The 26380-nt window shown below is 30.6% G+C and overlaps 4 protein-coding genes and 1 pseudogene across 9 annotated transcripts; 4 read left to right on the top strand and 1 right to left on the bottom strand.

Moving 5' to 3' along the window:
- Nucleotides 1-1207: 1207 nt before the first annotated feature.
- Nucleotides 1208-7869, bottom strand: LOC123009026 (fatty acid-binding protein, adipocyte). Of its 5 annotated transcripts, none has more exons than XM_044405124.1 (4): nucleotides 7840-7869; nucleotides 7190-7291; nucleotides 1400-1680; nucleotides 1208-1347 (listed from the first exon to the last, which is right to left on the bottom strand). In XM_044405124.1, exons 1-4 carry the CDS (start codon nucleotides 7859-7861, stop codon nucleotides 1294-1296), a joined length of 459 nt encoding a protein of 152 aa, XP_044261059.1. In that variant the 5' UTR covers nucleotides 7862-7869; the 3' UTR covers nucleotides 1208-1293. The 5 variants fall into 5 exon arrangements, with proteins under 5 accessions (XP_044261059.1, XP_044261061.1, XP_044261062.1 ...); XM_044405126.1 differs by lacking the exon at nucleotides 7840-7869 and adding an exon at nucleotides 7399-7548; XM_044405127.1 differs by lacking the exon at nucleotides 7840-7869 and adding an exon at nucleotides 7399-7520 and having other exon boundaries at nucleotides 7190-7303.
- A 3264-nt stretch (nucleotides 7870-11133) lies between these two features.
- On the top strand, nucleotides 11134-16737 carry LOC123009025 (annotated as a pseudogene).
- A 1929-nt stretch (nucleotides 16738-18666) lies between these two features.
- LOC123009028 (myoD family inhibitor domain-containing protein-like) lies at nucleotides 18667-19359 on the top strand. Its single transcript, XM_044405128.1, has 3 exons — nucleotides 18667-18829; nucleotides 18876-18915; nucleotides 18968-19359. Exons 1-3 carry the CDS (start codon nucleotides 18813-18815, stop codon nucleotides 19280-19282), a joined length of 372 nt encoding a protein of 123 aa, XP_044261063.1. The 5' UTR covers nucleotides 18667-18812; the 3' UTR covers nucleotides 19283-19359.
- A 1908-nt stretch (nucleotides 19360-21267) lies between these two features.
- Nucleotides 21268-22269, top strand: LOC123009029 (metallothionein-3-like). Its single transcript, XM_044405129.1, has 4 exons — nucleotides 21268-21383; nucleotides 21433-21839; nucleotides 21895-21925; nucleotides 21983-22269. Exons 2-4 carry the CDS (start codon nucleotides 21823-21825, stop codon nucleotides 22211-22213), a joined length of 279 nt encoding a protein of 92 aa, XP_044261064.1. The 5' UTR covers nucleotides 21268-21383; nucleotides 21433-21822; the 3' UTR covers nucleotides 22214-22269.
- Nucleotides 22270-23595: 1326 nt separating this feature from the next.
- On the top strand, nucleotides 23596-25710 carry LOC123009024 (TLC domain-containing protein 3A). Of its 2 annotated transcripts, none has more exons than XM_044405121.1 (5): nucleotides 23596-24077; nucleotides 24305-24564; nucleotides 24611-24917; nucleotides 24963-25193; nucleotides 25242-25710. In XM_044405121.1, exons 1-5 carry the CDS (start codon nucleotides 24036-24038, stop codon nucleotides 25386-25388), a joined length of 987 nt encoding a protein of 328 aa, XP_044261056.1. In that variant the 5' UTR covers nucleotides 23596-24035; the 3' UTR covers nucleotides 25389-25710. The 2 variants fall into 2 exon arrangements, with proteins under 2 accessions (XP_044261056.1, XP_044261057.1); XM_044405122.1 differs by lacking the exon at nucleotides 23596-24077 and adding an exon at nucleotides 24115-24252.
- Nucleotides 25711-26380: the final 670 nt, after the last annotated feature.

The raw sequence follows: 26380 nt of genomic DNA, 5'->3' as shown, positions 1-26380 counted from the left end.
TACATACAGATTTGCCAACAAGAAATTACCACCTAGGATTTGAACTTTTAGGAAAATTAGGATTTTTCATGTTGTTTGTAACTAGAGTTTTTAGAAGTAATTTTAAATGCTTAGTTAACGTTTTCTGTCAACCTGCTGTCAACTATGAATTGAGTTATCCATACAAGCTGACGGGTGACTTAACCTAAATTTTTGACACTAGTTTCGATATCTTTTATCACCAGAAATCAATCTAACCAAATTTATGGCAACCTAGTCTCGAATATCCCTAAATCCTAGGCAGTAATTTCTTATTGATATGACAATATCCGTTTTTCTGACAGTTGATATGCAAACAAATTGAGTTTTTGACATTTGATGGGCTCGTCACCTTGGTGATAAATTTACTGCCTGACCACGGGATGTAATGACAAATTTCCCGACCTCCGAAGGTTAGGAATCGTCATATTACTATAGTGATTGTGAATAATAACTACCCACTTCCCAAAAACTAATATTTTTCTTACCGATTTCGGTTGGGTCATGTTCAGACATGATTTTCCCACAAACTTAGAATTTTTAGCTGATTTAATCTCAGCTCTAATCAAATTATGATAAGTGCAATCCATAATAAGATAGCATATCATAATTATATTAAATTGCGTATTTTATGTCTCTCACTGATTATAAAACAAGTCAACAAACTTTACAAAAATCACATGTTTGTAATTAACACATATTCATATGTTGCTCAAACAATTAATTTTTAATAATGACTTAAAAGCTCACAGGTGCACTATGACTAATTGTGCAAATATGAATGAAACAAAAAATTGTCACCTGATATTTGTTTAGACGAAAATATTTGCAGTAATGATTTGAGTTGGATTCAAAATAATTGGAAGGGATGCATAGTTTATATTTAAGACACAATCGTGCATATTTTTCTCGTTTTTGATACTTGAATTTGACCAGTGACGTCAGTGCAAAAACCACGTAAGTTTTTTTTGGTTAAAAATTGAAACAATTCCGTAATTATTCGGACAAATGATGGCATTGCGCTCTTCCGGTGGTGATTAAAATCAGATTTTAAAAATTATAACTCTTCGGTTTTTTACTACTCAAATGTGATGATTATTACTTTTCCATTACTTAACACCAAAATATTTACACAAACCGGATTCACACTCAATGTTTTCATTATCAAGAACATGAAAATAAAACACAGTTTACTTCGATACGATATTATTTACTTATACAAGTGAATACGAAAACAAGAAACTAAAGTAATCAGTTCAGAAATAACACAAATAATTAGGCTTGAATCTTGTAAATTCTGGTAGCTGTGATGTTATCGACTGACATCACCTGAAAAAAAAAAAACAGTTAGAAAAAAAACTCAAAAAACCGCAAAACCTACCATTTTGACTTCATCATCGGTGAAGGTCCTATCAATGACCGTTTCTTTTCCACTGTTGGGGTCCTTCTGGACTTCGTGTAAAGTATTCCCATCGACGGTGATGGTCGCTTTGACTTTTCGCCCATCAGGGGTGTCTTGATCGAACTCAACTCCCGGTTTAAACTTCAAAACGACGTTTTTGAAAGTCGATGACGAACTCAGAGTGTATTCATCGTCGTTTTTCGTTAATTCGACCACCGGGGAAACGGCATTGCCCACTTTACGAGTAACCAGACCCACACCTGAAAAAAACACATTTTTTCCTCGTTCTTTCACTGTTCAAATAATCACCGAGAGCTTTCATGTACTCATCAAACTTTTCACTCTTTTCCAATTTGTACTTTTTACCGAAAACACCACTGAGTGCCATTTTGATTGATTTTTGAAAACGGAACGAATCAGTATCACAGCCAATAAAGTTCGAGCTTAACTGAAACGGTTATCGGTCGCCTCGAGGTTTTATATTGTGAACGGATCGTAAAAAAGTCCAGTGGACTATGATCGGGACGATAAATGTGGTTGGTAGCTGGAAATGGGCGTTTTCTGCCTCCAAAGATTAAAGGTGAATCACTTAATCGTCTTTGAGATTAAGACACAGGGAGTTCAAAGGTCTTTTTATTATTTTGACGGATTAGGTACCGTTTTTGAGGGTCGGGGTCACTGACGTTACAAGGTTTATATCACTTTTATTTTATAATTCTCCAATCAAGTGGTAAATAGAAACTTATCAGTTAAATTAATTGTATAGGGCTATAAAAAAAATTCCACGTTAATGAATTTACAACATTTGGTGTTGACAGATGGGTTGTAAAATAAATTGTGCATAATGACGAGTTTATGTTGTTTGCATGATTCACTGTTATAAAAATTATACTCGAATAATAAGTACAGTCGATTGTAAAAATAATGTCTTCCAGAAGCTGTAACATCACGCAAATATTCGACATTATTTTTACAAGAGACTGTACACAAATTAAACAGCGAACGCACATGTTTTACTTAAGTTAATTGATACTTTACATTTGTGGACCCAAGGTCATTTTTTGCTTTATTTATTAACCCGATTTTAGACAATGAATATTTATTTGAAAACCAATGTCATTTTTAATGTTGGAAAATTTTATATTGTAATACAGAATTTAAAACTTTTTGCAGGGTACGTAGAGTGATCGATTTTTTGTTTGTTATTGTGACATGGTACAAAAATATGTAATAGAGATACTGAAATTCTTCAGGCCGTTAACACTACTTTGAATTTTTCCACGACATAAAATTTATCGATAAAAAATGTGTAGATACATTTACTGCAAAATTTTACTGTTAGTGGACCTAAATTAAATAAATATGTACTAGGTATATACCTAATTTGGAAAATTAAAAATTTCAAGAAATTGTAAGAATTTTTTTTTTTATTTTTAACAAACGGGTTATAGCACACTTTTTTATGGATTGCTTTTCCGCAACCAACATTATCAACATGCACACTTTACAGACTATTTTGTCAACTTTACGGACGATTTCAGCAAAATACTTTCTTTAGTTTTATAAAATTAATTAAAATCAAAATTCGGTTTCTATAAAATCGCCCTTAAATGGATGATTTATGTAAAATTTTCTAATTTTCACATTGGAAATACAGGGTGTGTCAGAACTTGCGCCCCAGAGCAAAGTTTCAAGTAAGATAAGACACCAGGAACATGGAAAAAATAAACTACTCCAAAAAATTTAAGGAACACCATGTATTCACTAATATTGATGGAGAAACTAAAGTTTTTAGGTGTTGCAGCCTCCTAAGTTTTGAAATCGATCCATTGAACCGTTTTCTCGGACCGATTTCAAAAGAATTAAGGGAACAATTGCAAAAATTGGGGCCGTATGAATAAAGTTAAGTAAACGCTTCTACTTGTAATAGTAACAGATAGACGTAACTTTGATTTTATAGGAAAGAAAGAGACAAAACTATAGCAAAAACTTTTGCTACTTTTTATTCATACTACCCATTGTTTCTGAACATTCTCTAATCTTCATCAAAATAAGAAAAACATTTTTTTTCGACTTTCTCTACAATTTTGCATTAGTTATTTTCTAAAAATAAAAAAATTGAACAAAAGCTGTTTTTTGATTTTTTTGAAAATTTGTAAAAACATTTAAGAAACAATACTGCTTAATTTGTGAAAAAAAATCAAAACAATGTTTTAAATTTTTTTAAATTTGTAAAAAAATTCAACAAACAATACTGATTAATTTTTGAAAAAAAAAAATCAAAAATATTTGTTTGAATTTTTTTTCGAATTTTTTTTTTCAAATTTAACTAATGCAAAATTGTAAAAAAGCGAAAAAAAATTGTTTTCTCATCTTGGCGAAGATTAGGCGATGTTCAGAAACAATATGTGCAATTGTTCCTTTAATTCTTTTGCAAAACTTTGATCAATTGGTCCAAAAAAAAACGGATCGATTTAAAAATTAGAAGAGCTGTGGGGGATACTTTGAGCTGTAAAAAACATTAGTCTCCCCATCAATATTGGTAAATATGCGGTAGATTTACTAAAACAACGCAAAAAGTTACTTTTTTCTCTTTTCTTTAAATCAATGTTAAAGGTGAAAAAACTTATTTTCCAAAAAATCATAAAAGGATCTTATAAGACATTTATTCCAGTTTTTGACACTACCCTTATATTCTCTGTGTAGTCATTGGTTGCTGAGATATCGATGATCAAAGACAAAAAGATCTTTTTTCATTTAAAGTCAGATATCTCAGCGACAAATTGTCGTAAAGAGAATATGAAGAAAGCATATTAAAGGAAAACAAACATGCTATCCGGCTTATAAATTGACTTGACTAAAAAAAAATTCTCCACCTCCGTAGACCAAAAACAAAAACATAAAAATTTAGAATTTGTTTTTCTCGCGCTATTATTTAAAATTGCGTGATAACCGTAGCACAAAAAAAATATTTGGCAAAACTAGAAACTTAAAGCTTCAAAATGGGTTTTTAAAAATTTAGATACAGAGTTATAATTTAAGATATTTCCTCTTCTAATAACTTATAGCAAAAAAACTTGAAAAATTATTTTTCCAAGAGAAATAAATAGTCAAAGTGCAAAATTTAAACTCTCATAACTCACTACAAATCTTTCTATTATAAAGTTGTGAAGTATTTTAATCAATTAATCAGAAATACATTTTACAATATTATCAATTTAATTTTATAATCACAGACCACTTTAATTGTAAATTTAACTAATCATCGCATAATATTTGCCAAACAAAACAAATCTAGTTAAAATTTATTGACACTGAAAATTATACTGATTTTCTATTCTAGGAACACATTAAAAAATAATAATTACATATAGTTGATAAGTATTATGTATTTAGAAAAATATAAATCCAATAATCTGCCAGTAAGGAATGTTATGAATTTATTGATAATTATTATTAGGTATTTGGATAACAAAGCACCAAAGTTGAATTTTTTTATCACAAATATGTGATTAAAAAATAACTTACGTTTTTCCTGAAATCGTAAATCTTTAAATTATGTAAAAATTGAAAAACTATGCACACTTTACAGAGTATTTTGTGAACTTTACAGACGATTTCAACAAAATACTTTGTTTAATTTTATAATATTAATAAAAATTAAAATTCGCCTATAAACTCGCTCTTAATTTATGTAAGTATAATTTTTGTAATTTTCTAATTTCCACTGTGAAAAGACAAAAAAGAAAGACGATGCAGATTAAAATGTGATAGGACGTAACAGGGTTATACATAGAATGGGACACTACTGAAATGACAATCAAAAATTAATTGATAATAAAAATTATTCAACACGTTTAAAAAATTAAGAAAATACTTATAAATTAACCTATTTTTATAACGAATAAAACATGTGTAAGTATAAATTAAACTGACTTAAACACAATTAAATATTTATTTTACTTTTAAACAAAATAAACATTGAGCAATGAAAATAATCATAAAAATGGTGTTAACACATTGTGACAAAAAATCAAAAAAACAAAAAAAAATATCCCACCACTCTGTCAACTATTATACAGAGTGTTTTTGCTTAACAACCCAAATTATCAAGATTGTGTACACTTATACAATTTTTTATGTGTATACAGGGTAATTCATAAATATGAAGCAATATTTGAACCTCAAAAATGACCTATAAAATGATGTTAATTTAAATAATAACTCGTGTCCTATCTCTACTGATAAGAATTTTACAGCCCTCGTAATGTGGGTATGGAAAATTGATTTTTTTGTAATAACTTTGGAACTATTTACCAAATATTATAAAATTTGGAACATTTCCTTGTGACAACATACCCTTTAAACTGGTAATCACGAAAACCGGATACATCTATTCAATTTCCGGTTCCAGCAGTTGCAGGTCACATTTTCTGTGTTTTTCCATTTTTTTGTTCCCTTAACACCAATTTTTTATTGCCCAAATAGATAGAGTAATCAATTTCGAATAAAAAAAGCATAACCTTTAATACCCCTAAAATGGACCGTTTCAAAGATATTTTAATTTAAACTAAGGACTGCACAACGCTGAAATCAAAAAATAAGGATTTTGAATAAATGATATCCACGGCAACAAATGACCATGGTCCCACAAATCGCTGTCAGGCATCTGTCAACTTTGACATTGGACGATTCTTGGGCGATTAATTGAAAATATTTAATAAAAGAGTTTAAAAAATAAACGTAATCTACAATAAGTCCAAATCGATCTCGTAGAATTTAATTTATAAAAAATTCACAAAAAGTCAAAGTTAACAGATGCCTGGTAGGGATTTTTGTGACCATGGTCATTGGTTGCCGTGGATACCACTTATTCAAAATCCCTATTTTTTGATTTCAGCGTTGTGCAGTCCTCAGTTTAAATTAAAATATCTTTGAAACGGTCCATTTCGGGGTATTAAAGATTATGCGTTTTTTATTCGAAATTGATTATTCTATCTATTTGGGCAATAAAAAATTGGTGTTAAAATGGAAAAATACAGAAAATGTGACCCGCAACTGCTGGAACCGGAAATTGAGTGGATGTATCCGGTTTTCGTGATTACCAGTTCAAAGAGTATGTTAAATTTTATAATATTTGGTCAAATAGTTTCAAAGTTACTACAAAAAAATCAAATTTCCATACCCACATTCCGAGGGCTGTAAAATTCTTATCAGTAGAGATAGGACACGAGTTATTATTTAAGTTAACATCATTTTATGGGTCATTTTTGAGGTTCAAATATTGCTTCATATTTATGAATAACCCTGTATAAGATTTTCAATAATTTCGAACACTGTTTGAATTCAAATCATAACCTTTGGTCCAACTTCGACCGATTTATTTTGTAATTAATGTTTGATTCATTAAAAATTGAGCAATTCTTCCCTTAGGAAATTTACTTCAATTACAATTTGTTTCCTAAGTTGGCCATTAGAAAAAAAACTTTCAGTGTATCATTAATACAATCATTTTTACCCAACTCTCTGGAATTAAATTTCTAAAACGACCCCTCACGCAATTCATTCCGTGTCTGTCCCACTTGACAATATACCAATTGAACCTCATTAACGACCATAACCGTCACGCACACAACTTCAAATAAATACACAAATAAGTAAAAATAATAAAATGCGTAAATTTCGCCGTCATTGACGCCTCTTCATTCACCACACAAACACACTAAATTTAAATTTTATAAACGTTGCCGACATGCAAAAAAACCTCACCTAAAGCCTTCATGAATTCGTCGAAATTTTCGCTAGAAGCTAGCTTATATTTCTTTCCAAGATGTGCGTCGACCATTTCGGCACTTTCGTTAATACGAATGACTGTAAAAAAGACTAAGAATAAAAATAATCGCGCTTCGATTTTGGCCATGTTCGATGTGTTTTGATTTATTTATTATTATTTTTTTTTTTGAATTAAACTTACGCACCCTTTTAAGAAGGCGTCTGTTACGCGAATAAACTCTGTTGAACACTTGAATGAGTGTGAATCCAGACGGGTGAAAATGCCGGAGGCGATTCTAGCACTAGTGTCGCATGTACAGAGTGACGAAGAAACATGGGCGTACATATGGTGTGATTGTAAGGGCATGCGCTGTGACAGAGGCGTCGGTAAAGATTTTTTCCCCCCTCAACGAGAGGAAACTGAGAAAAATGGGGAAAAATTGCACCATCACCACTTATTATTTATTATAAAAAAAATTATAATTGATAACACGATAACACACCTGTGTCATAATCTCGAGATCAAAACAAATTCTCTTCTAAAATATCTCGCTATAGAAAAAAAACCCATTGCTTCACCTTCACATTGTATGTACTTTAGACAAAAATATTTATTGTTTGAGTAACAATTTATAAGCCAAACTTACCTTCAAGGTCGGGTTTCTTCATAAATTCGTCTGAAACAAATGACAGGTGTTACAATTTAGTGCCAACAAACAAAAAATTGCTTGTTTGAATTATTTGTTTTTTATCTTTTCCTCCCCAGACAACAATATACATGGTGATTCAAAAAAATCGAACTAAGTGATAAAAACGTTAATAAAAGTCCAGATATGCTTTTTTAATTTTCCTAGACCGCCTGGTTTTAAAAATATGAATATTTAACGACAACACAAATTCGCAACGTTGCAGTAGATTTGGAAACACCTTGTGCATGCACTCAATAATTTGAAACGTTTGTTGTTGAGCTGTTGCCAACTTTACTCCCTTAGAAAATCTCTATATTTTATTGGTCTTAAAATTTTATTTTTTAATATTCTAGAATCTAGATGTATGTTTTAACGTCTCTTACTAATAAAACACAAAATTATCTTATGTATTTAATAAAAAATTAATATTAAAATTGCAATTTTGAGAGTAATTTGATGGTTGTAAAAACCACCCGTATGGTTGAATGATAATTGCTAATCAAACGGATTTATTTAAATTATTTTTTATTTTTTTTTTTAAATTATATTTTCAGAGAGTTCTAAATGTCAATTTATGAAAAAAAAAACAGTTACCATTGTAATGAACGATAATCTTTTCAAACTTGACAATACTTTTTTCCCCAGCTGTACATACTCAAGTTTTAACACATAGACGAAAGAATTTATAAAATAGTATATTAGAGTTACAGAAGACATCCATTGAAGCAAAGTTTGAAATTCGGAAAAGAGTCGAGAAAAAAACAATTGCTTGAAAAGCTTTCTGTAATAAGTGTTTTATACGATTTTTCTGTTTTGCGTTTTATATGCTGTTTTTATATACAGGGTGATTCAAAAAGGCCGGGCCAACTCTCGAATGGTGATAGAAAATTTCAGCTTTCAACTTTTTTTTAGAGAAAACAAGTGTCAAGTTCAATATTGTCATGTAGGCATCTTAATTCTTTTGTTTTAGATGCTGTCGAATTTAATTTATTGTTGAATTTGCTAAAGTGGCGGTCAATTCATAGTGGCCACTTCCCTGTGTAAATTTATAAAAATTGAGTTGTGTAAATCCGACGTTAAACATCCAGTTGTTTTTTTTTTAGTGACAGCTATCAAAAATGACAATTCTAAAAAAGTCGGGTTAGAATATTTCACATATAAAATCTATTGCGCCTGTCACAATTATTGACATTTCTTCGACCAACTTTGACAAAACCCACACAATAGAAGTGGCGGGCTAAGTGCTGCCAACTTTGAGATAAATTAAATGGCCACTATGAATTGACCGCGACTTTAGTTTGTTAAATGTTTTGTACACAATAGGACAAAAATTAGTGATTTTTTCAACAGAGTTGGAAGATCTGCCGTTTCCGCTACCTAAATTTAAGAATACATTATTTGAACCACCAAAAACTTAACTTAAGCTAAATTTAATGAAAAAAAGCTCAAAGAATTTTTTGTCATAATAACTTTTAAGTTAGTTGGATGTCAAGAGATGGTCCGATACTTTTGAATCACCCTGTATATAAAAAAAATAATTTAAAGATTGGAACATTCAATTCGAACTGACTTTTATAATTATGTGTAACGTTTTTTTCAAAATTTTTTCATATTTGCCATCGAAAATTCAGAAAATTGTCACCTACATTTAAAACAAAAAATACACTAGGCAAAACAGAAAAAAAATAACACATATTACATAAAAAAAGGTAAACGGTAATAGTTATTTATTATACAAGACGATAAAGAAATTGTTTATCTACGAGTGAAATGGTTAAGTTTACGAGTGACGAAGTCACGAGTGGACTTTTTTCACGAGTAGAAAAACAATCTTTTTCTATTTCGGTGTTAGAATAAGTTTTTTCCAGCAGCCAAATGACTTATTTGAGTACTGGAATAAGTCGTTAGCGTTAATTTAATTTTACTGACGAACTTTCTTTACAATTCATTTCCAAATGTGAAAATATAAGAATTATTTTTATGTTTTACAGCCGCCTAAAATTATTCCACATAAATGTCGCCAACCGTCGTAAAATTCTCTACAAAAAAAATAATTAAAATTTTCGTTTTTTAATTTATAAAATGATATAAAGCGGCAAAATAGTATAAAGCACTTGTTGCAGAAGGTTATTCTTCAAGCACTCATTTGTTCCTCAACTCGCCGCTACGCGGCTCGTTTCGCAATTTCAAATCTGTGCTTGCAACTTGTACTTTAATATACTATTATCTTTGTGTATAATATTTCGTTTTATTTTGTACTCACCTATCAAAATTTTTTGAATACAAAAAGTAGATAAAAATTACTTTATTTCAATAGACGATAAAAGACGATTTTATCTACTAAAATTATTTGATAAAAGCACTCTTTAACATTGAGTACAAAATAAACGATATTTTCTGGTGGTAATTTTCATTCTTTTTCCGATAAAACTGTTACACGAATAATAAAGTAAATCGATAGAATTAATGATACTTAATTGAAATAAAGTTCAGCGAAGAAGAAAATTGTCTAAGAACTTATAGGATAAATATAACGAACAACCATTATTAAAAAAATTAGTTAATAATTCGTTTTTTTATATCAATAACCAAAGAAGCAATAAAATAATTTGACTTGTAAATAATTCCCTCACTTTCCCTAATCCTTCAATTCCCATCTGTTTGTTTCCCATTCGCATCCCCTGACACATTAGCTCTTATCGATCTCCTGTACTTCCCACATGAATAAAATTTTTCGCTTGATTAAGACGACCACTGATGCGGGTTAAGTCTTTCAAGTGAAATTTCTCATGCATCCATTTAATTTAATTGAATAATACGCCAGAACGAATTACTCTCAATTAATCCTGAATGAATACGAATTTAGACGTGAATTGGATCATTGTATGTAGTGACAAAAAACCACACCTGCGGATCCGGGAAACTCAATTTCACCCCTTTTCACGATAAAAAATTGGTTAATTAAATTTAGTCGAGTTTATTATTTCAAAAGTCGTAAATTAAAACGACTGATTGACGTTTGTTGGGATTTTCCGCCGAAATGCGCATGGTCGCCGCCCCCGACAGCATCCCTCAAAAGGTCACTCAATTCACAAAAACCGAAAATATTTCTACAAAAAACACAAATTTTCTAACTCTACTTTAAGAACTTATGAAAACTGATCAATAAACTGCACTAAAATTTTCAAAATTTTATCAAAATTGGTAATTATTTGAAAGTGAGCCAACCTTTAAACCACCCTTGTAAAAAGGATGGCAAATCTAGTTAGCGATGAGATTATTTCTGCCAGTGTGCAAGTTAAGAGTGGGCGATCAAAGTGTGCTTTGTTATTTTTTGGCAAGAGTTGATTGTGAGTACATATTTCGAGTTTGTTGATTTTTCTCCGAATTTATTTACCCAAGTTGAAAATATTTATTTGGCAAAATTTGGTATAAATGACACACCTCCTTTTCTAGTTTCTAGTACCGGAACAATAATAATAATGATCTGGTGTATGTACCTACTTATTATTTTTTGATGACTAATTATTGTCAATTTTTATAATTTTCTGTTCGCTTATCCGTTTGTTATAATTTCATGCTATTACTTTTATTATTTTTTATGTTTTATCATGTTTTACCATTTATTATAGCCATATGTTTTTCCTAATTACAATTACAAGAGATCATAAATTCATGTAAAAATCGATCGAGTTGCTTTTGTAACTGCTATTATTCAACCTCTCTGATTTCTGATAAAATAATAGATAATTAAGCATCATAATCAAGATAACACTCCATGAGATAAAACACAACACAAGTATAGTTTTTTGATATAAAATAATTCACTCCTAAAAAATGTCTTAATAGTTATTTATTCGACAGGTTTGAGTGTAAATCGGACTCTTTATTTGACCGAGTGGATTTTTAAACCACGAGTCTAACGAGTGGTTTACCATCCACGAGGTGGAATAAAGCGTCCGATTTACACTCAAACGAGTGGAATACAACATTTTATATTCTTCGAATTAGAGTCAACAAGACTTAAACTTGCTTTAAATCTGTTAAAAATAATTTGACGTTTTGTATTGAGAAATGCCAAACAGTTGTCAAAACTTCCTTACACGGGAGAAAAACCGTAAATTTTGACAGTGTCAAAGAATAAAACTTTTTTATAACAAGAATTTTTTTGTAAATTCAAATTTATGCAGTTGTTCCAGATTTTGTTAAAAAACAAGATGTAGAGTGGTTTACAGAAAGTGAATAAAGTCAAAATTAAATTAATCGCGATTAACTTCAAAATCCTGAAATCTGATTGGTTATTCATCAAAATTCAACCAATCACGTAACGAATTAAGTAAATGTAATTGCAAACAATTTTTTTAATTCGGCTTCTAAAATATGTCCCCGGATTACAGAGGAAAAAAAAGTTTATTCTTCGACACTGTCAAAATTTACGGTTTTTCTCTCGTGTAAGGAAATTTTGACAACTGTTATGCATTTCTTAATACGAAACGTCACATTATTTTTAACAGATTTAAAGCAAGTTTAGCCTTATTGAGTCTAATTCGAAGAATAAAATGTTGTATTCAACTCGTTTGAGTGACGCTTTATTCCACCTCGTGGATGATAAACCATTGGTTACACTTGTGGTTTAATAACCCACTCGGTGAGATAATCTGTCCGATTTACACTCAAACTCGTCGAATAAATAACTATTATCTTTGATTTTACGCCAAAACTGCAAAAGAAAAAAAGTTTATGCTTTACTTGGAACCAGCATATCTGTAATTAAAACTCCATTATTCTAACTCAGTAGAAAGAAAAGTTCATTTTTCTCTTGATTTTGGACTTTAATTTTTCTCTGCTTTTTAAGTCTCATCACATTGGCGGTTTTAATTATTTGACAACAATATGTCGCTTTGACAAATGAGTTTACGCAAGTTAAATAACAAAAATGTTTGTGAAAAACATAATTTTAATAAACAGCAACTCAAAAAAACAGCTTTAAGGTAAAAACCAAAGTCATTTTTAACAAGAACTATCATTATTTAATTAATAAATTAATTGTCAAAGTGACATATAGTTGTCAGATAATTAAAACCGCCAATGTGATAAGAAAAAGCATAGAAAAATTAGTCCAAAATCAAAAGAAAAATTTTCTTTCTACTGAGTTGGAATTATGAAGTTTTAATTACAGATTTGCTGGTTTCAAGTAAAGCAAAAACTTTTTTCCTTTGCAGTTTTGGCGTAAAATCAAAGATAAAAAATTTTTTCCTCTTGTAAACTCAATCCGGGGACATACTGTATAAACCCACCCCTAATTTTTCGATTTTTGATTAAAAAAATGTTTTTTTGAAAAATTATGTTTTATTGTTATTACGTTTTATATTTTGCAACACATTTGGCATAAAATAAAAAAAAATTACAAAGATAATTTCAAAATACTTTAAAATCGTTCTCAAATACATATATTATAATTTTTTTTTTTCTGGGACCCCTCTATATTTACAGATATGTATAGGTGTCTAAAAAAAACATTAAAAGATTTTGAGGGGTAATCCTTAAAATAAGAAAAAAAGTTCTTATGGATCTATGTCCGGAAATGCCTGCTAAGGAAGCTAGAGCGATCACTTGATCTTATATCAAAAAACCACTTACTATAGATATTTTTCTAACAAAAAGCCGCATTCTGTGGAAAAAAAACCGTTAACTTAATAAAAATGTGTACAACTAATTCTAATTACAAAAAAATTCCACCGAAATTCCAAAAAATTCCATCAAACTTCCAGTAATTCCAAAAAAATTCCAGTAATTCCAATAGTAATCCATCGCAATTCTTTTTTTTCAAATTAGTTCCTATAATTCTAAATTAGTTCTTGTAATTCCAAATTAATTCATGTAATTCCAATTTAATTTCCATAATTCCGTAATTTTTGTACTTTTATTAAATAATTGTAAAAAAACATAATGTTTGTTTTTTTTTTAATGGAAATGCCAAACAGTCTTAACGTTGGCATCACTAGTAAATTCATTCATGGTAATTTTAATAAAGGAAGTTGGCAGTTCCGGTTTTTTTAATTAATTTGAAAACAATGTCATTAAAGGTCAACACAAAAAATCGTCTAAGAAAATTTAGAGACGAAACACCAAAAAAGAAACAAATTCGGTACACTAACAGTTTTTTCGAAATTTGAAAACGAATGGTTCGCAAGCAGGAAGTTAAAAAAAGGGCTCGTTAAAATGTAGACGTAATTTGTAATGCAGGTTTGCTAAACATTCTTAATTTTTAGCAAAAAATTGACGAAAATACAAAATAAACAAGAATGAGAAAGAACCTCGGACAGAACGCAATTAAATTAGTGTCTTGTGCATCGTTTTTGAGGAACGAGTTGAAAAAGTATCAATTTTAAAACTAAAGCTGAAGAAGAATTTCTAAAATGCATCAACTTTGAACTCATTTCAATAAATTGCACAAAATTTATTGCCGATCATCATAATACCCACTTGTATCTTTTGATAAATAACTTTTTTCTGTATAAACATCCTTTTTCTTCAAAGTTTTTGTAGCAAGAACCTCATTTTTGTCCACAACATTGTATTACTTGCGGTGTGTTTCTATCAAAATTATTAGCACTGAATTCTGTCTTTAGACCTTAGGTAATGATGTCTGACCTCAGGTATTCAATTATAGCGCTTTCAAAGAACAAACAGGCACACAAGATTCATAAAAGTCAAAATTTTGACAACATCTCAATTCAAAAACATAACCATAATTTTCTAACAAAATTTCTAGGGACAAAAACAAAGAGCAAACAAAATTTGTGGCTATGGAGACAAGCTGCTACCAATTTTTTCATCAAAATTTTGACTTGGTAATTTCCATTTAAAAAAAAATACAGACTTTATATACAAAAAAATTTGACAGATTGAATTTTTTCCATGTTCTTATCTTATCTTACTTGAAATTTTTCTCTGGGGCGCGACTTCTGGCGCTCCTGTATAATTCCATAAATAGTTCCAGTAATTCAAAGATAATTTCAATAATTCCAAATACTTCAAGCAATTTCTGATTACATTCCAAAATTAATTTCGGAGTGAACGGCCCCTTGTTAAAAGGTTACATAAATTATTAAAAAAAAACTTTTAGTTTGTCATTTGTGGAGACCTTTAGAAAGCATTTCCGGACATAAGTCAATAGAATTTTTTTTCTAGATTGTCCTAAAAATCACGTTCCGAAATCTATTCACGTTTTCTTGGGACACTTTGTATTAAATGCTGATTGGCGATCTTGACAAAATAATTCAATTTTTCAAAATCTTTAATAATAATTTTGGTCCGTTTGTTGTTTCAGAAAATTGTCTAGTTTGTGATTTTAGAACCTATACAAATTATGTTTTTGTTTTCATACATAAAACAATATTTTTCGGCCATATAAACAATATACGTTGTGAAAAACAGTAATAAAACCCAAATTTACATAATAATTGAAAAACTCCCAGCACAAATTACCCAAGTTGCGGTTTTATCTTATTACAAATGAATCACGTCGTGAAAATGCTAAAAACGCAATCTATTTGCAGATTCCCCTTCTGAGTCGTAAAGAAATCCGAAAAAAGTGGCGAAGTTTGAAGGCAAAATATTTTCAGCCGTGAATAATTTTTTTTCATCTTCTCCTTTAGTCAACCAAATAAAAGACTTGATGGTAAGTCGATTAACATTTATTCAACTAATTGCTTATGCAACAAGCAAACAAAAACCATGTTTGCATTACGTCACTGCAACACCCTCTCCATTACGATAACACCAACAACACTCTCACATCATTTGTTTCCCATTCACAAAAAACCATGAAAGTGCGAAACTTCCTCACGGCTTTGTGCTTCCGTCGCCACGCCACCTACGACCTATCTCAACCATTCCAGACTCGGCAAACCACCCAGACAGACCCTGAAGACGTCGTCATCACCGAAACGAAGATGGAAGAAACGAAACCACCAACTCGTCTCGTCTCGGCTCGACATTCCGAAGTCTCCAAGAGTCAAATGAAAGAGTTTCGAGAAGCTTTCCGACTCTTCGACAAGGATGGTGATGGAAGCATCACCAAGGAGGAGTTAGGACGAGTGATGCGTTCCTTAGGACAATTCGCACGAACTGAAGAATTGCAACAAATGCTCCAGGAAGTGGACGTGGATGGTGACGGAAATGTCAGTTTTGAGGAGTTTGTTGGCATTGCTTGGTCAGCGGGGGCGGGGGGTGACCCAGAACATGTCCTCTCGCGGGAGGAGGAGGAGAAGGAGTTGAGGGATGCGTTCAGAGTGTTTGATAAGCATAATAGAGGGTATATCACGGCGTCGGATTTGAGGGCGGTTTTGCAGTGTCTTGGGGAAGACCTTTCCGAAGAAGAAAGTGAGTTTTTTCGCCTTCAAACTACATATTTTAATTTTTTTTTAGTCGAGGATATGATTAAAGAAGTCGATGTTGATGGTGACGGCCGTATAGACTTCTACGGTGTGTATTTATTAAATAAAATTAATTTTACTGTAATAAGTTTCAGAATTTGTCAACGCTCTCGGAGAGCCGGGCACCGAGGACAGTTACGATGACGAAGATGACGAAATAATCGGTTATTAATTAAGTGTTATCAATGTATGAATCATATCTCGAATTTTTACATCTGAATGTGATGTTTTCTTTAATGTTTGCAATAATCGTTTAAGGGGGTCCATAGATGTTGAAACTTCTTGACGGGTAACGCTCTACAAGCTCTACAAGTTTTACAATTGGGTGATACCTTACAAATTTTTGTTTATTTATTTATGGAGTTAATGCTTTTATTGTTTTAATTACATAAAATAAAACTATTCGAAACGAAAATTGATTATCATTTAATTAAAAAAAAGATAAGATGACACTGCAAAAAATAAATATACAACCGTCATCTTCTCTTATCTATAATTTTTAATTATTCCTTTAAGGCGTCACAATATTTATGATTATTTCTTTTCTATCTTAAATATCACACACAATAAAAAAAATGATTATAAAGCACAAAAAAGTAAGTTAGACAAAAAAAAACGGAGGTTATACAGGTGATTCACAAAACTTATTTGACAAATTTCTGTTGCAACATATTTCTGATTTCAAATGTCAAGTGATGGATGGTACAAACAGGTGTCCCAGCGAATTAAAAAGTCCATTAGTGCCTTTTAAATGGTAAAATTAAAAAAATATATCGGACATTGATAGAAACTAATCTAGTTCATCGCCTAAAATTATTTTCAACTATACAGCGTGTCTCAAAAATAAGTTACAATAGAAACTTGTGTTTTTTAAAATGAAACACCATATGTTTCTTAGTATTTTTGGATGTAGATTTTTATGACAATGTTTTTAAGTTAAACTTTTATTAGTCTATTTTGCTTAGTTTTAAAAAATAAAACGGTTTTTTTTGACAAAAACATGCACTTTTTAAAATTTTATTACACAAAAACTACGACATCTAGAAATATTTTTTTATTACCGTAAAGAAAAAGGTACAAACTATAAGGTTGTAATATTTTTTTTAGTGGTTTGCATTTGCAAAGATAAAAAAATGGAGGCATATGTTAAAAGTAACTTAAAAAATTTAAACGCAACACCCTATTTATTGTTTTTGCCTTTAAAAGATTAATTAAATCGTCTTTCTAAAATGATTTACTTTTAGGTGTTTATAATCAATAATTAAAAAGATATTTAACGTTAAACATTAAACAAAAAAATTACTAGTGTTTTAGTAGCCAAAAAGTGCACAGTTGCACAAGAGGTGGAAGAAATATCACTTAATAATCACATTTGTGTTAAACTGAATCCATTATTCTTTATTTTTACAATAAAATAATTTGAATTTCAGTATTTTTGACGACTTTTACAATCTCTGGATAAATCAACGGATAAGTGATCCGTGGTGGAATTACTATGGTTGCCATAGTATCAACAATGCTCAGATATTGATGGCCATTGTTGCTAAAATTAATATTGAATGTTAAATATCTCTTCATTTATCAATTCTAGACATTAAAAGTTTATTTTTTTTAGATAGACAATTTATCAGTCTATTAGATGCAAAAATAAAAAAAGGGTGTTCCATTAATTTTTTTTTTATTATTTAACTTTTAACAAACTTCTTAATTTATTTATTAATCTTTACAAATGCAAAACTTTAAATTCTGTACTTTCTTCTTTGCAGAAGTAAGAGAAAATTTGTTCTAACTGTCTTAGTTTTTGTGTAATAAATTTTTAAAAAGTGCATGTTTTCGTCAAAAAAAACGTTTTATTTCTAAAACTAATCAAAATCGACTAATAAAAAGTTTGAAAAGTTTAGCGTGAAAACATTGTTTTAAAAGTCTACATCCAAGAATCCAAAAAACAAAAAAAAATCCTTTTTTCTGACTATGTTGTTCATTTTGTAAAAAAATTAATTTGGAAGACGATTTGTCCTCTTCATTTGAAAAAAGTCTATGATTATTATGATTAAAAAAGTGTGAAAAACTATCATTCATTTAGTTAAAAATCTGGTGTGAACATCACACGACTTCCCTTATATCCACACACACACGACCCAATGGCTCAAACCAACTTTTTTGGTGTTTTGAAGCTATGATTCGTTCAGAAATGTAAAAATCTGGGTAGGACAAATTTCAGCCGATTACAATACTTTCCTTATACGATAACGAAAATAAAAATGATAAGAGACGATATCGGTAATCTTTAAATTCTTATTTATTCTTTAACAAATCTTTTTTATCGTTGATATCCTTCCCCTAACATTAAATAAAACAGTATTCTGAGTAAATAGACAATCCGATAAAGTATCGAAACGTCGCGACGAATTTAATAGTTTTTTTCCTGGTTCCTATAATACCATCTTCGACGTAATCTTGTTTCATTTTAACCAAGAAAACACCCTTAAAATGGGGCTTTTAGTAAGGTATTAAACAAAATTACAATTTTAATTACTTAATTAATAAAAATAGCGCAATTGCAGATGACAATGTCAACCCATCACTAACAGCAGTAAGATTTTGAAACCCAACTCATTTTTCCATTAAACAATTTTAAATTCTAGCCGACATCCATCGAATTAAATAATATGCAAGATGAAGAAGAAAGAAGACGTCGACAACAACAACCAGTGATCGATCAACAGCCAACTCGTTCTCACTATTACCATGACGATGATTGTGGAACATGCTGTATATTTTGCATTACACCCGATCATCATCATCATTATCACCACAACGGCGATTGTGATTATTGTTGTTGCTGTAACTGTGGAAATTGTGACTGCGATTGTGGGGGTTGTGATTGCGATTGCGATTGTGGAGGTTGTGACTGCGAGTGCGGAGATTGTGATTGTGGTGATTGTGATTGCAGTGTCTAAGTTTGCAGATAAAATCTTGTATCAAAATAAGCACAAAATTAAAATTAAATAAAAAAAAATTAAAAAAAACTTTAAAATTCAGTTTGTTTCTTCTACATAGTCCACCATGAAAACACAAGTCACATCGCTGTGTGTGTATTTTAACGAACTATTTTTCGTGGAACTACAACTATTTCATTATTTAATATTTGAATATACAGGGTATTCCCTTTTTATTCTTACAAATTTAAACAGGTGATAGAATATTCAATTTTATGATAAAAGTTTATTATAATATTAGATAAGGGAGCTACATCCCCTGAATCTTTTAATAGATTTTTTGCAATATTTTGGAAAACATTGTAGATAAAACTACAAAATTTGGTACAACTGATAACCTTTATACACCCAAACGAATTCAAAGATAAAATGGGGGGTTTAAGGTAAAAAGTACCCTAATTGGCCGTTGGTTCTTGCCACTTTCAGCAACAAAATTCTAAATTCCATAGTTTTTGACAAAAAGAGGTCTCTTGCGTTTTTTCCATATAGGGTTATTCACGAGAGAATTATTTACGAACTTTTTTGCCGCAACTCATTATACATATTGCAACAATTTGTTGAATTCAAATATGAATATGAATCAAAATTAAAATTGTTTTGCCGTTTAAGACGCACATGATTAAAAATTTCAACAACTGATCTTTGAATTTGTTTAGGTGTTTAAAGGTTATCAGCTATACCAACTTTTGTAATTTTATCTATTCTGCGATAGTGGGAAAACCATTTAAAATTTTAAAGTTGGCGCCAATTTTTCGTAGTTCCGGAAGTTCAGCCATTTTGAAAATAATTTAATTGAACTTAGACTGGCCGATTTGGGTTGTGTACAAAATTTCAAATTCCTACCTGCATTAGAAGTTAAAAAGTTTCTAATGTAGCCTCTAAAAGAATCACCCTGTATATTTCTTAATGTTAAAAAATAAAATAACAACTCATAATCGGTGATAATTATTTCCTAAAAAGAACACCTCGTAATCTGTGATAATTACCAAACTAGTTTAAAACATAATAAATAATCTGTGATATTTTTCTTAATAATTAAAAATAGGGTTAAGTTCGTTTCCACAATAATGTTTGTTTTGTCCGTTTGCAACCATTTTAACGTGTATAATTTAATGTGTCGTCTGACAAATGTATTTTTACATATATTTTATACAGGGTGAATATAAAGTATGGAACCAAGCGTTTTTATTTTTAATCATTTGCCTCCAGAAAATAATAATTAATATAAATTAAAGTAATATAAAAAATGTGATCGTATTTTCAGAACGAAATTTTGTTTTGTTTTTGAGTTATGCGATTTTTCTTTGTCAAAGTTGCAATTTATGTGAAAAAATTAAATATAAAGCAGATAGTTGTAATCCTTAGAGTATAGCTTTTATGAGAAAAATGATTTTATAGTGGGTTGCCATTTAAAAAAATATTTTTTTTTGTATAACTCAAAAACAAAAGGAAATTTCGAAAAATGTTATTCTTTTTAAATCATCACATTTTTATAGTAGTTTATCACTCATCAATTAGTTTTTTCAAAAAATAAATAGTTTAAGCAAAAAAAGCGTTTGGTTCCATACATTTTATTCACCTGGTATTATTTATTGACACGTTTGGTTATAATTAGGGAGTTTGATGTTGCCGAGAATTCTTGTAGGTTTTTTCAAAAAATCATCTTTATGCGCACAACAAAATTCTTCGGTAAGGTCAAATTATCCAATTATGTAAAAAACTAACCGCCAATTTGTAGCCTGAAGACGTGTATACAGTATCGAAACGTGGCGACGAATTTATTAGTTTTATCGGCTGTGACTGTGGAAATTGTGACTGCGATTGTGACTAATGATTGTGATTGCAGTGTTTGCAGATAAAATTTTGTACCAAAATAAGTAAAATTAAATAAAAAAAAATAAAAAAAAACTTAAAAATTCAATTTGTTTCTTATACATAGTCCACCATAAAAACACAAGCCACGACCTTGTTTCGTCGCATTTCGATCAAGTTCATCAGACTAGCCCCACCAATATTTAATATAGTTGTTTATACCAACGCGTATAATGGGTCTTCTGCTTAGGTAAAAATTTCAGAAATAAACAATCATAACATTTGAAATCAAATTTCAGTGTTGCTCACGCAGAAAACACCAATACCGAAACTGAAAATACAACTCCTGAAGACGAACAAAAGAAACATTTACAGGAACAAAAGGTCATCGATCAACAACCGACAAGAAGTGACATCTTTTGCGACAAGCTAATTCTTGATATGTGTTGCATTGCTTGCAACGATTGTGGAACTTGTGATTGCGATTGTGATAATTGTGACTGTAGATGTTGTGATTTTGATTAAATAACGACCTTGATTTTCCCGCTACGTAAACATTGATGCAACCACAACGACTAATTATAAAACGAATAAAAACGAACAATACCGAAATTTATTTTCGTCAAGTAACCAACAGCCCGCCTATTTCTCTCGTTTTGTATTTGTTGACATAATTAATTTCCCTCAAGATGGGTATTTGTGTCAGGTAAATGAGTTACTTTCCCGCAATCATAAATTAATTAAACACTTTTCTCTTCAAGTTCCGTAATCCCGGCCAACAATTCCACTCAGGTATACAATTACGAATTTACTTAAATTAACGATGACTCAAATGTTCAATTCCAACAGCCAGTCAATACTGTGCAAGAAATTGTTCAACAACAACCGAAAAGAACAAAGAATTTCGATGCCGATGATAATCCTCTCGTGACAGCAGGTTGTTGTATGTGTTGTCTCGATCCAAATTGTTGTTGTTGCGATTGCTGTAATTGCGGTGATTGCCTTACGTGTCACTGGTGTTGTGACTGTTGTTCCGAGTGTGACGAGTGTTGTGGCGAGTGCCTCAAAATGTGTTGTTAGCACTGTGTTTCCCCGTTTTATTTCGTATTTTTTAATAAAGAAAACATTCACGAAAAGTGTTATTCTATACAGGAGTGTCACAGAAAAAAAAATCATTTTAACCACGTGCAAAATCCGGCAAACAAATTAACAACAATGCCTCGAAAAAAATGTCTCAAAAAATATCGATTTCTAAAAAATGGTGCATAACAATTCTGTTGTTCCCTAGAAAATCTGTCACTGATTAAAACTAATGTACTTATTTCTGAAACACGTATAGTTAATTCTTCCAGTGATAGATTTTTCAAAAATTGTGTAAATATGTACAACAAAATTTTAGAAAAAGTAAAAGTACATTTTTTAAATTATATTTTTGTTGATTTTAATGCTTAGAAACATTAGCTCAGCTAGGGGGAAGTTTTGGGGGTTAACATAAAAATATTAAAATAAAAATATGGTGGATAAGTAAACAAAAGGTAAGTTAAAAGAAATATAAAGAAAAGGTAAGTTTTGTAATAAAAATAAAAGAATATTTTTTTATTAATTATTATTATTACTAATAATTCAAATAAATCTAAAAAAATAGCATCTGCTGTTTTTACATTATAAGCTCAATAAATTATTTTGATTTGTTGGCATTTTGTCTCTTGCGGTCAAAATAAAAATTACAACAACCGAAAGTGAGGTTAGTTGCATAAAGACCATTTGACAATTTTATGTCAATCGAATAATAAACGTTCAAAATTCCGTGACCGCAACTGTACAATAAACTAAACAAGTGTTAGTGTTTTAAAAGATAAAAAATTATAGGCACACATTTCTCACTCAACCTGTATAATCAATTTTTATAATTATTCGTATGTAATTAAAACGATTACTGACAGAAATATACAACTAATTAAACAAAAATTTGGTCGTTAATGTCACTTGAGTGACATTAAATTGTGATGCATGCTTTAGGACTGTTAACCTTATTTTTAGTTACTGTCAATTATAGTTGACAAGTTGTATGTACATATTTTTGATAGGAAAATATAATAGCTGTCATTAATTTGAAATTGTCATTCATTTTAACGTTAAAGCTTGAATTACATTAAAGTGTCAGAAAAGTGACGACCAAAGTATTTTGTCTCCAACTGTACCAGTAATAATAAAAATTGAATAATTTTTACTGAATCATAAAATTAAACAAAATAATGAATTCTAATTGTCTAATTGTGCTAATTCCAAAATTCAGACGGTACCGATAATTAATTAAAACATCTTTAATTTACTTTAATTAATCAAAATACGTGTTTTTTATTAATTTTAATGATAAATTATAAAATGCTTACCCTGGAATTTAGAGAATCTTATCAAAATAAATACAGTTCACAATCAGGTTAAAACACTTCTCTTCATTTATCACATCAAATAACCGAAATTCACTGATAAATGTAACATTTATAGCACCAAAACTTTTATAAGATTTTGAAACTTGGTTGCGTCCTGTCAAAAATCATTGAAAAAGTGTCGCCAACGTTGAAACTATAAAAAAAAAATTTCAAAAATAATCTCAATAAAATTGCTCCAAATCTAAATGCTAAAAAATATCTTTTCTAGTCATTTCAAGCAGACTTAAACAAATCGATCAAACTTCAAAAATTGCCATACAAATTTGAATTTAGCGCACATATTTCAAATTTGGACTTTGACAGTTTCGCGTTGTTGTTTGACAATTAAATGACAATTGAAAAAAGTTCGTCCCTAACCTCAAACCCAGCCGCACTATGTGACAAAATTGCACACAACCATGTAAAAACAGACTGATTTATCGCCAGTATCATTCGAAAAAGTGTAAAAGATGAAATCGAAAGTGCAACTAATATCGCAGATAAAAAAAGAGGTGAGTTTCCCGACTGAATTTCCATACGGAAAATCCCGTAAAACTTGTAATAAAATCGTCGGATTCCTCCCATTAGTGCGCGGGCAATTTGTCGAAATAAACCCTTTAAAAGTCATAAATATTTACACAAAAAGATAAGGAATTTCTATTTGTGTTCAAATTATCAGTGATGAAGGTAGAAATGTTGCGTAAGTTGCCACTAATTGTCTTTTTTTCCTGTTTTGCAGCACCGGAAGACTCACATGCACATCCCGCTGATTTTCGTCCTGCTGTCCACACTTGTTTTGTCAGTATTATCCGTCAGCGACCTCGACTGGGAGGCTAAAATTTCGATAAAAAGGGGCTTTTCGTTGTTTTGCTACGGATTGGTGTTTTTCACCGTTTTGTACATCGTCAGCAACAATCTAATGTTGCGCACCTCTCTGGGCCAAAAGTTCGTCAAGACTTACAAACTTTCAGTGGCAGATGTCTACGATATCAGCAACAAGTAAGTCCCAAGTGATCAAAAGCGTTTGATAGCCCCCACATTCCAGACAAGTCTCAGCCGTCCAGGCCCTCTTCTGCTGCATCACGGGGGTGACCAGCTGCACCTATTCCTGCACCAGAGACATGCTCCACACCTCTCACTACATCTCAGAGGCGTACGCCTGGTTTGGGGCTGCCTATTTTTTCTACGACATTTGGTCCATGTACAAAGTTCACAATGCTAAAATTGTGCAAGTCAGCATGAACGGCGATGGTAAACGTTCAGGTGTTAATTTTTTCAGTTATTTGCAAACCCATGCGGTCATCGTGGGACATCACATTTTTATAGGCGGCTTCGGGTTTTTAGTCATAACGGTTGGTAGCACAATTTAGTGACATTTCCCTAATAATGCTATTAAGTATTTGCGAGGGGGCCTCGGTGACTGTTTCTTTGGTTTCGTGTACCTGATGGAGGCTAGTACTCCTTTTGTGTCCTTGAGAGGTATCCTTTCGAAGATTGGGATGAAGTCTTCAATTTTGTATGTCATTAATGGCCTTGTGATGTTGGGGACTTTTTTCGTCTGTAGGGTGGCAATGTTCCCGTATGTGATTTACTTGTATGCAAGAAGCGTCGATTTGGATTACTTTTCGGTAAGTTTCAGGTGATTTTATCTTTGATGCGATTTTGTTATTTCAAAGGCGATTCGATCGTTACCAACTGGATGTAAAGTTAGCATTGTAACGTTGCTCCTGCCCCAAGTCTATTGGTTTTTGTTGATGGTTAAAGGTGCTTCGCAAGTGCTCAAGGGGAAAGTGACCAAAAAAAAGACATTGAAGATGCATTAAACCTGTAATCCGAGCTTAGTGCTTTATATTAACGATTTGATGACCAGAAAAAAGACGAATTTACGTGGATAATGAGCTATTTTTGGATAATGTTTAACACGTCGCATCAATGTCGTTATTTACTGTGATTGTTGTTTTTTTGTTTATTTATTGAAATGGGTTTGTGCTCGATTCAAAGACTACTCTTATTTTGCATTTCGCACCTATTTTCGTGCAGGGCACAAACTTGTTGAAACGTACCTTTTTGTAATTATTAACATTTATTATTGTTTTGTAAGTCACTAAGTGTAGGAAAAAATAAAGCGATATTACAAAAAAAAAATTGTTTTACTGTGACAACCCTGTCTTAACACTCACAAATTGTCAGAAATAAGTAATTAGAATTGAAAATGCTAATTATTTATAATGCGAGTGCGGAGCACGAGTTTCAGAGAAAGTTTTTGCTGTCCGAACAAACTAAATTTTGCATACATACGTAATTCCCGTGACAATGCAATAATATTTATTTTAATTAATAATTTATAAACAATTAACAATTGTTATAAACAATTTTTTAAATACAAAGATGGAACTAACGCCATTCGATAGAGCAGGAAAAAAAGGAACGGGTTGTTCAAAAATCGAAAAAATAAAAAAAAAACTAATAACAATAATAAAATATTCAAAAATCAAGAATATTAAAATTTAAATGACTTCACAAAACAATAAGTAAAGACTAAAAAGTAGAAAAACGCAAAAAAATGTTTTTTTAAATAAGCCTTTAGTACTCAGTGTTACCTAAAGAGTGTTTTTATCAACTAATTTCAGTAGATAAAGTAGACTTTAATCGTCTAGTGAAATAAAGTAATTTTTATCTACTGTTTATATTCTTTATTTTGTATAAGAAATTCTGGTAGGTGAGTACAAAAAAAACCGAAATATTATACACGTGAAATATTATACTCGTGAAAAAAGTCCACTCGTAAACTTAACCTTTTCACTCGTAGATAAAC

The sequence above is a fragment of the Tribolium madens genome, unplaced genomic scaffold (assembly GCF_015345945.1).
Source record: "Tribolium madens isolate multiple individuals breed KSU strain unplaced genomic scaffold, Tmad_KSU_1.1 Scaffold_71;HRSCAF=194;Tcas5.2_LG6, whole genome shotgun sequence".
In the NCBI taxonomy this organism is placed as follows: Eukaryota; Metazoa; Arthropoda; class Insecta; order Coleoptera; family Tenebrionidae; genus Tribolium; species Tribolium madens.
The sequence above is the reverse complement of the archived record's forward strand: the minus strand, read 5'-3'. Positions and strand labels throughout refer to the sequence as shown.